We start from the raw sequence: 9704 nt of genomic DNA, 5'->3' as shown, positions 1-9704 counted from the left end.
CCCCGGCCCGCGCTCACCTCGGGGTTGATCTCCATGGGTTGCCAGGCCATCGCTGCAAAGAATCGCTCTAGATCTAGCTTCAACGCACCACCGCTCTGCACCCAGGAGCCGCCCACCCCGCTTATGTACCACCGGGCTGGCCCACTCCACGCTGCTGCGGGTGGAGCGGGGGCAAAACCAACCGGAGGGGGACACGCCCTTGCGTAGCGCACCCTCCGCAAGGAGAAAATGGTAGAGCCCAACGTACCCCGCTCCCCCCTCGGGCCGTGGGGGGGCGTCGCTAGCGCCGGCGCCGACACCAGCGCCGGGGTGGGGTGCGAGGGACCCGTTATCTTCCCGCCTCCGCGTCGGGGCGAGCTCCTTGGTGCTGCTCGCAACCCGCCTCACCCCACCCCCCAATACTGAACTGCAGTCAGGAAGGAAAACTGCAGCTACAGTGCCCCTGACGTCACCCTGGAACATCCTGACGTCATCCTGCAAGGCCTAGACGTCGCCACATCCCCAATTTAAAATGACTTGCTGTCTGGAGCGGAGTTGTTCTTGCTGTGTTTCTCTGTCCTCCCCTCCCGGGGCCCCTTACGTGTTGTCACCTAAACCGCTTTTTGTTCTCACTGCTCCCCATTTTGGCCCCCGCAAGGTGCCAAAAGGAGAGCCTGGCAGCCAGCTTCCCACCCAAGATTCAAGCCACCGAACAGACAGTAAAGCAGGCACAACTGAATTGGGTTACAGCCCTCATACCTCCTGCAAGTGCAGGCCAGTATCAGTCCAGGGCTCGAGCACTCACCTGCTGTTAGGGGGTTTGCAACTGGGTACAAAGATTTGATGCTGCTGGAGATACAGAGATTCATGTTTCTGATCATGAGTCCACTTTTGAGAAACTGTTTGCCAAGGAAATTTGTTCCTGGCTAGTCCCTAAACATTAAACCCCACACTGAATTGTGGGTAGTGCGTAATGTGTACTTTTCGTCATTTATATTGTCATCAAATTATAATTATTTAACATTTCAGTAGTTTTACTACATTTAAAGTTTCTATTTGTTCTTCAGCTGATTCCCTCCCCCAGGGATTTGAATCCCAAGCTGCTGCAGATGTTATCAACAATTCCTGTTTTTATCTTCAAGGACTACAAAGATTCAATTAATTGAAATAGAAAAAAAATAGAATTTTTTTCTGTCATCTTTTATTCTAGACTTGAGAATGTTTCCATTTAATGTCTTTGGTCTTTTGTATCTTGGCTTGAACAGGGAGATGGGAACTATTCTCCGAAAGAGAATGGGATTCAAACCACCTTCTATACTGAGAGGGAGCAAAGCACAGCCAACCATCAAATATGGTTTCTGAAACTACTGCAAAAGTTTTCATAGGTATTTTTCAAAAACAGACCAGACCAATTAAATAATTGAATAAATTACATGATTTACAGTTAGCTCATTTTGATGCTTTCCCCCTTTGTTTCTCCACCACAGTTTCAGAATTATTTTGGCCCTAATTCAGGCTAATGCTTAAGCGTGTGCCTAACTTCAGGTTATTTTAAGCAAATTTTGATCTTTAACTTTTAAGTCAGAGATGGGACCATTCATATGGTTCGAGCTGGGTCCATACTTACATACGTTAGTGAACAAATGTGTTTATAAGTCATGAACTCTAAAAATTTAATGATTTATACTATTTCAAGCTGGCAGTACAACCAGGGTACCAAGATGACATCCTGGATGCCATGAGTTCTTTTTCATGGGATGCCAAACAATATCAGCATTGTTAACTATGCAAGCCTCTAAACATGATTCACAAGGTAAAACTCTGACATTTCAAATAGGAATCCATAGTGTCAAAAGTATTCTGATATGGTGTGGACTTCGAGTTCTTTGCAACAGAAGAATTATTCTAATTATTTTTCAGTGGTCAAAAAATGAGTGAAAGCTAAAAGCTGGTAATTTCCTAGGGTTGCCTTGAGTCTAAAGCAGTGGTTCCCAACCGTTTGTTGCTGCAACCCTAAATTGGCCATCAACAGGACTTCCCAACCCGACGCTGCAGGGATTACTGGGAGCAGAATGCAGCAGCAGCCCAGGGGTGGGGGAGCGACCACTGCCCGCTCTGTGTGCAGTGGCCCACCCCGCCTGCTTTCCTGCTGCTCCCAGGCGGCATGCATGACTGTGCATGTGCATTTGTGTGTGGGCCCTTCACAACCCTACTAAGGAATCCCCCACAACTCCGATTTGGGTTGCACCCTGAGGTTGGGAACGAATGGTCTAAAGAGTGTTGCCTTGAATCTAATAAGGTAGAGAACCATTGCTTTATTTACTTGTGTTTCAATAATTTTCTCTTGAAAGTTTAATTTTATACAATGAAGTGGAATGTTAAAGGTGACGTGTGAAATGTACAGATACTTGCACTAAAGAAGACCTTACATAGACTTGCTGGTCTGGAGGTTTAACGTATCAGTCTCTTGGATGATTCCATGTAGGACTGCAAATCAAGTTATCTACTAATAGCATTTCTTTAAGATATTTTTTAAAAGCTAACAAGACTGCTTACATTTAATAGGATTTTTAATTACAGTTATTTTGATGCTACAGAGTGAGATGTGGAGGGGACCGACATTCTTCATCAGGACCATCATGATTCGAAAGTTAGTTTAACTTTATTTCAACATGCAGTTGGTTCAATAAAAGATATCACACACAAAAAATCCTTACCTAAAGGATTACTTCTAAGAGTATAGCAAGAATACCAAACGCCATTCAAGAAACTGTTGTAAACACATGATACCACAGTATCCATTGCATAAAAAAAAACAAATAATTTTGTGGATACCAGTATTCCTCTGATAGAAAACTCAAGTTCCTCAAAATATCTTAGGTTGGAAAAATCATTTAAATGTCTCATCTGAAGCAACTCAGGTCAAATTCATCCCTAAACCAACTGTGGTGACTTCAATATTAGGACTGACTAAATGCAATTGGTACATCAAACTGCTATGAAGAAACCAGTGACTTGATAACACTTCAAGATCTTGGAAATCCACCTTATTAAAGACTACTTAAAATGGATGAGTAGAATAATAAAAAGTCCTTTTTCAAATACATAGGAAGTAAAAAGGCACTGGGTAATGTGGGGCCTTTACAGGATAGGCTTGGCAATCTGGTGATTGTGGCAAACGGAAAAGCTAACCTCTTTAACGAATTCTTTGCCTCCATATTCCTAAACAGGGACTGGGGCATTTCCCTGGCTAGGACTACGGACGGACCCAGGGGAGGCACCGCCATGCCTAGGGTCAGGGACAACCTAGTTAGGGAACTTTTGGAGGGGCTGGATGTGTTTAAATCAGTAGGTCCAGATACTCTTCACCCGAGGATGCTGAGGGGGTCATAGTTGAGCCCCTGGCACAGCGCTATAAGCATTCATGGGACACTGGCCAGGTACCAGAGGATTGGACAAGGGCCAATGTGGTCCCCATTTACAAGAAGGGGAGAAAAGAGGACCCTGGCAATTAAGAGGCCAGTCAGTCTTACCTTGATCCTTGGGAAGACCTTTGATGAAATTATCAAGGAGCACATCTGCAAGGGCCTAGCAGGGGAGGTAATGCTCAGGGGCAACCAACATGGGTTCACTGAGGGCAGGTCCTGTCTGACTAACCTGCTTTTTCTTCTTATGATTGTAGCAGGTGGGGTGCCCTAGGGGTCACCGTGCTTTCCGCTTGCGCCCCTTACCGTGTCCAGGTTGGCTACAAAGCACCCTTCATTCTCGCCTGCCACGTCTTTGCTCATATATATATTATAGGAAGGCTGCCTCTTCATCTCCCTGGATATGGTTTACCTCCTGCTACATTAGCCCAGCTCCACTAATGGGTATTCCTAGGCACCCCAGCCTTATGGGCTATGCGTGGCTCCAGCCCCCCCTGTAGCATGCCCCAAGCCTCACTGATGTCCCGAACGTTGTTTGGTCTTAGCCGCAGCCCTTGTCTTGCAACCGCGCCCCTTTGAGCATTCAGGAATCACTGTCCCCTGCTCTGGGGCTTCTTGCTGCCCCCTGCTCTGGGGTTCGGAGTCAGCACACCTCCTCAATGCTGCTCCTTCACTGATGCTTGAGTCAGCACACCCATTTTACAGCAGTTTCTCACACATTTGGGGTCAGCTCACCCCAATACTGCACCCTCTCTGGTGCCTGGGTCCCCATGCTGCCGTGGACCCCCTAAGAGGCCTCCTCAATCCCCTTATAGCCTCTCCCAAGCCACCAGTTGTAAACAGTAAACACAAAACTCAAGCCCCTAGGCCATAATGTAAATTTCTGCCACTTGGCTAAAACCTCACTTAAGCCACCCCGTCCCTCACCCGTACCAACTGCTCTTGCATTTTGACCTCTTCTCTTACTCCAGCAGAGTTCCTAGCCCTTTGGCTGCCAGCAGGGACCTGCTGGCCTGGCCTCTGGCCTGGGTTTAAATGGGAGCCAGGCTTACCCCTTCTGGTCAGCTGACTCTCACCGGTTGCCCTAGCAACCTGCACCTGTGCCTCTTCATTACTACTCCACAAGTAGCAGGTACCTCAGTGCCCTGCTACAATGATCAGGTCACAAAGTCCCTGGACAAGGGTGTTGGGGGGGATTTTGTCTTCCTGGACTTTAAGAAGGCCTTTGACATGGTTTCCCACCACATCCTCTTAAAAAAAACTTGGTGACTGCGGCATTGATGCCTACACAGTCAGATGGGTGGCAAATTGGCTAGATGGTCACACCCAGACACTGGTGATGGTGGATGGGTCATTTTTAACCTGGCAGGATGTTGGCAGTGGAGTCCCCCAGGGCTCGGTCCTGGAACCTGTACTGTTCAACATCTTTATCAGCGATTTGGATGTGGGTGTGGAATGCACGCTGTCCAAATTGGAGGTGGGCACGCTGGAGGGGAGGGACAGAATCCAGCTAGATCTAGACAAATTACAGAGGTGGGCGGATGAGAATAGGATGGAATTCAATGCAGACAAGTGCAAGGTACTGCATCTAGGGAGAAGGAACCAGCAACACACCTATAGGCTGGGGAAAACCCTTCTCAACAAAACAGTGGCAGAAAGGGATCTTGGAGTCATTGTTGACTCCAGGATGGACATGAGCTGCCAATGCAAGGAAGTGGAAGTAAGGCTAACCGCATCTTGTCATGCATCTACAGATGCATGACAAGCTGGTCTAGGAAGGTGATCCTCCCCCTCTCTGCAGCATTGGTCAGGCCGCAATTGGAGTACTGCATCCAGTTCTGGGCACCACACTTCAAGAGGGACGTGGCTAGCATTGAGAGGGTCCAGAGGAGGGCCACTCGCATGGTCAAGGGGCAGCAAGGCAGGGGCTACAAGAAGAGGCTAAAGGGCCTGAACCTATTCAGCCTCCACAAGACAAGGCTGAGAGGGGATCTGGTGGCCATTTACAAACTCACAAGGCGGGGACCAGCGAGAATTGGGAGAGGCTTTGTTCCCCCAGGCACCACCCAGGGTTACTAGGAATAATGGCCACAAATTGTTGGAGAGAAGGTTCAGGCTGGACATCAGGGGACATTACTTTACAGTTAGGGCTGCCAGGCTCTGGAATGGGCTCCTAAGTGAGGTGGTACTCTCTCCTACCTTGGGAATCTTCAAGAGGAGGCTGGACCAATATTTGGCTGGGGTGATATGACCCTGGCACCTGTTCCTGCCCAGGGCAGGGGGTTGGACCTGATGATCTGTTTAGGTCCCTTCCAACCCTAAGTACTATGATATTATGATACAGGCAGTCATCAGACTTATGACACAATTGGTTCCTGAAAACTGTGTCTTAAGTCAAAACTTTGTAACTCAGAGCCAATTTTCTCATAAGAAACAAGGTTATAAATGTGGGATCAGTTCCTGAACCAAGGCCCGATACCCTATTTTCACCAAAAATACCCCAGAATTTTGTACTCGATCAATTATAGATGAGTAATATAGCTACATTAATGTATTTATATTGTAAATAGCAATCATTGATTTGGAAAGACTTCTTTAAGGTGACTTTGCTGGGCTTTTTGAAAGGCTCTCAGTTGGACTTTTTGAAGGGTTCTTGGCCATAGTCTTCTCAGGAATCTTGGCTGCAGGTTTTTTTTGAGTCTTGTCTGCTTTCTTAAAGAAAGCATCCAAGGAAATTTGGACAGATGTTCTTCAGGGTGATGAGCGACACGGCAAACTTGTTCCCTGGCATGGCATGGCATTGGATCAAGCGTTGTAATTCGAAACTGACATCATAAAGTTGAAACAGGGTGTCAATTTATAAACATTGTAAGTGTGAAACGTTGTAACTCAAAATGTTGTAAGTTGAGGACTGCCTGTACATAGAAAAAAAAAGCCTTGTGGAGGTGGCAGAGGTAGAGGCAAAAAGCCACTTGCAAAATATCCTATTTTAAAGGAAATGATTTTTTGCTGTAGGAACTTACAAATTGCCATTTTAGAACAGGCCACTGATGGATGTAGCCATGCACCTCGTTATTGTGGAACCAAGTGCTTCAGGAAAAGATAGAAATGTCTTATAATGCTATAAACAGTTCTGTAATCTTAGTGAGAAATTTCTTATTTACCCTCCATAATTGGTGAGTGTATGTCCTGAGCTTCATGTCAATTATTGTAAGAGTTTCATGACAATTATTATATCTAGAGTAGTTAAATAACTTACTTCTGGTTTTATTCATGTATTATGAGCATCCATCTGAACCTTGCTGAGATCTTACAGAACTATTTATCAGAATAAATCAGAGACAATGGGGTTCACAAACTGATAGAGCTATGCAAAGGCAAATTTCCTCTTATTTGCTTTCTGCTTGTTGCCTTATAATTTCATAACTCCCCTTTCTTCATGGCTCTTGAATCTCTTGTGCCCCACACACAGAACCTAATTTTCACTGTTCTCTGAGTTCTTTCTGATCCTTTTGCATGGTAGGTTACAGCGAGTAGGGTGTTTATTGCTTGCTCAGATCTTGCCCCAGAGTCATAAATTAACAAAGCAGGGAACAAAAACCCAGTCAGCCTATGAGCACAGAATGCAGCACAATTGAAGTCACAAGGTAACTAGCATTTCTGAAAATCGGGTTCTTTCAAAAACCCAGCTTGGGAGAAATTCCCTTTTTAGATTGTCCCATATTGGAGAAAATAGAACCAGTAGAGGTGTTCTTTTTTTTTTTTTTGTCATGCTGTAATGAAAAGCGAATTTCACTTTTTGTTTAAAGTTTACTTATTCTGAGTGCTATACTATCCACACACTTACTTGGAGTGTCTTAAAATTTGCTGTGCTTTCTTGGAACACAAGGTATAGGTCTGTTTTGGAGATGTAGCTGGCTATCTTCTTATCTAACTAGTACATTTTAAAAGAATCTGACAGGGTTCCAAGCTCATTATGAGTTCTGAACAAATAGACCCTGATTTCAATGGGGCCCTGCACAATGGACCTCATGGAGTCAGGGTCTTCCCACATGACAAGATCAAAGCCTAAATGACCTCTTCCACTGCTGACTCACACTCCCAGCTTACACTGAGCTTTATTTTTGCTCAAGTGTCCTGTTTTTCTTGTAGCACAAGCTTGTTGTGGGCACAGCATGTTGACATTTTTGCTAATGTTTGCATGGATAACCTTGTACTTCTCAGGTCTCCTACAGACACAGCTTAATACAAAATGATTATACAGATGTATATAGGAGTAAACGGAGTGTCGCTCTGCTAATTTGGTTAGCAAAGTGATTGTAATAGTAAGTTGGGAGAAATAATATAAACAAATGGCAGAGAAGGTACCAGCCTGCCCTTCCCTGTTGGAAGGAATGGGCCTGCTGTTATGTAGATTGGCTTAGACATGGATTTGGCTTTAGCTTTGCAGCTTTTTCCCTGCAAACCAAGACAGCAGCTGGATCAAGACTGCTTCTTGCAGTCTGTTCCTGGCAAGAAGAGTATAGCTCAAATTATGCAAACATTAAACTACTGCAATGCATTGGACTTGAAACTTGGAACCAGGTAGAAACACAGGCTGATACAGAACAGGACTGGATGATTAGTCATTCTTGCTTTATTCAGATAATGCCATGATTATGCATGTTCTGCACACCTGCTGACTGATTTTGGGAGAGATTATATCTATGAAACCCTGAATGGGTTGAGATTATTTACTCATGAGATCATCACCTTGAAGTACCTCGTGATCCTAGTGTAGAGCCACTTTTGGAAACAGAGTCTTGTTGATTCAGGGATTGTAGTAATACAACAATAAGAAGCCCTCCTCTAATGCTTGGAGGAGCCCTGCTTGCCTTCCTGTCTGGAAGGTAAAATGAGATGTGGCAGTTTAGGGAAATTTGATGAGGAATTGGTGAGAAGAGCTGTGGAATTCTTGTGACTCTTCTCTTCCTTCAGGAGGTGGCACAGGCAGCAGGGCTGATGAAGAAAGCAGAAGGATCGTTTTTGGGAGCTGTGTATGGTGGTTAGGAATTGTTTAAGGTGGTTTATAGGTTACCTTTAAACCATCATAAAGGCACTTAAAATGGAAGCATTCACCCTTTAAAGCAGGGGCAGGCAAAGTACGGCCTGTGGGCTAGATCCAGCCTACCAGACGATTTTGTCCAGCCTGTGGGCAGGTGCCTATCAATTTACTGTATCTTGGCTGGCCCCAGGCTGCCCATGCTGTGCTCGCATAGGGCCAAGTCCCGCTTACTGCCACAGGGCCAGTGAATGCTGCACTCTCACCTTCACCCATGGGATAGCACTGACCCCAGCTCCACAGGTAGGGAAGTGGTGGTGGGTGGGGGAGCGGCAGTGGTGGCAGATGGGAGAAGTGGTGGTGGTGGCAGGAGGCAGGGGGGAGTGGACATGGGTGGGCAGGAGGGGAGGAGAGGGGAGGGAAAGCAGGGGTGGCACATGCTAAGGTGGGGAAGCAGCAGGATAAGCAGGTGGGGAGTTATGATGGCAGCGGTGGGTGGGGGAGGAATGGCAATGGTGGCTAGCGGGAGGGATGTGGCAAGTGGGTGGCATGGGGCCTGCACCGGTGCCCTGGGGCTGGGGTCAATGGGTACCCAGAGTAGGGCAACAGGAGCACAGAGTCTGGTCCAGCAGAGTCTCAGGGTCCACCTGTCTCCATCATGTGGCGCTCACATGCAGCTCTCAGGTTCTGTACCTGAGCCACATGCCTCTGTGGGAGGCCCTGTGCAATGGGACCAGCGGCCTGGCCCCGTTCACTGCTATGAGTATGTCATGGGGAGTGGTGGAAAGCCCTGTGCTATGGAGCCAAGCCAGCTCTACTCCTCTCCCTGTTGCCCCAGCCAAGCCCATGATGTGCATCGCCTGCTTCATTGGGCGGGGCTCCCCCCAGTGGCACAGGACTCGGACATGTGAGCACTGTGCAATGCAGCCGGAAGCTGACCCATGTGCAGTTCTGGGGCTCACCAGGATGGCATCCTGACAGGGGGCTCTGCCTGTTGCTGCTACTGGTAGCAGGGGCTGTGCACAATGAGGGGGTGTGTTTGTAGGGGGGACCCCACACACAAACCCCACCACACATATGCGCACACACCACAACCCCACACTTCCCCAGCCACCCTCCCCTTCATACACCCCATAACCCCCACACACACCCCCACACATCCTCACAAACACCCCCTCACAAACACTCCATACCCACCCCCTGCATACACCCTGACCCAACACTCTAAATTTATGGAACGTTATATCATCATAAAGTTA

At 47.0% G+C, this 9704-nt stretch overlaps 1 protein-coding gene and 1 long non-coding RNA gene across 2 annotated transcripts in view; one reads left to right on the top strand and one right to left on the bottom strand.

Annotated features, from left to right (window-relative positions):
• UCHL1 (ubiquitin C-terminal hydrolase L1) overlaps positions 1–4849 on the bottom strand; it is an 11255-nt gene extending 6406 nt beyond the window's left edge. The window contains exons 1-2 of the mRNA XM_019553393.1: positions 4820–4849; positions 2709–2710 (exon numbers count right to left, since the gene is read on the bottom strand). Coding sequence (XP_019408938.1) covers positions 2709–2710; positions 4820–4829 — 12 coding nt within the window. The 5' untranslated portion in view covers positions 4830–4849. The remainder of the gene's footprint in view (positions 1–2708; positions 2711–4819) is intronic.
• The window catches only part of LOC109322325, a 12649-nt gene that overhangs the window by 2553 nt on the left and 392 nt on the right, over positions 1–9704 (top strand). The window lies entirely within an intron of this gene.

This window comes from Crocodylus porosus, unplaced genomic scaffold, assembly GCF_001723895.1.
Source record: "Crocodylus porosus isolate Cpor-Errol unplaced genomic scaffold, CroPor_comp1, whole genome shotgun sequence".
NCBI lineage: Eukaryota > Metazoa > Chordata > Crocodylia > Crocodylidae > Crocodylus > Crocodylus porosus.
The sequence above is the reverse complement of the archived record's forward strand: the minus strand, read 5'-3'. Positions and strand labels throughout refer to the sequence as shown.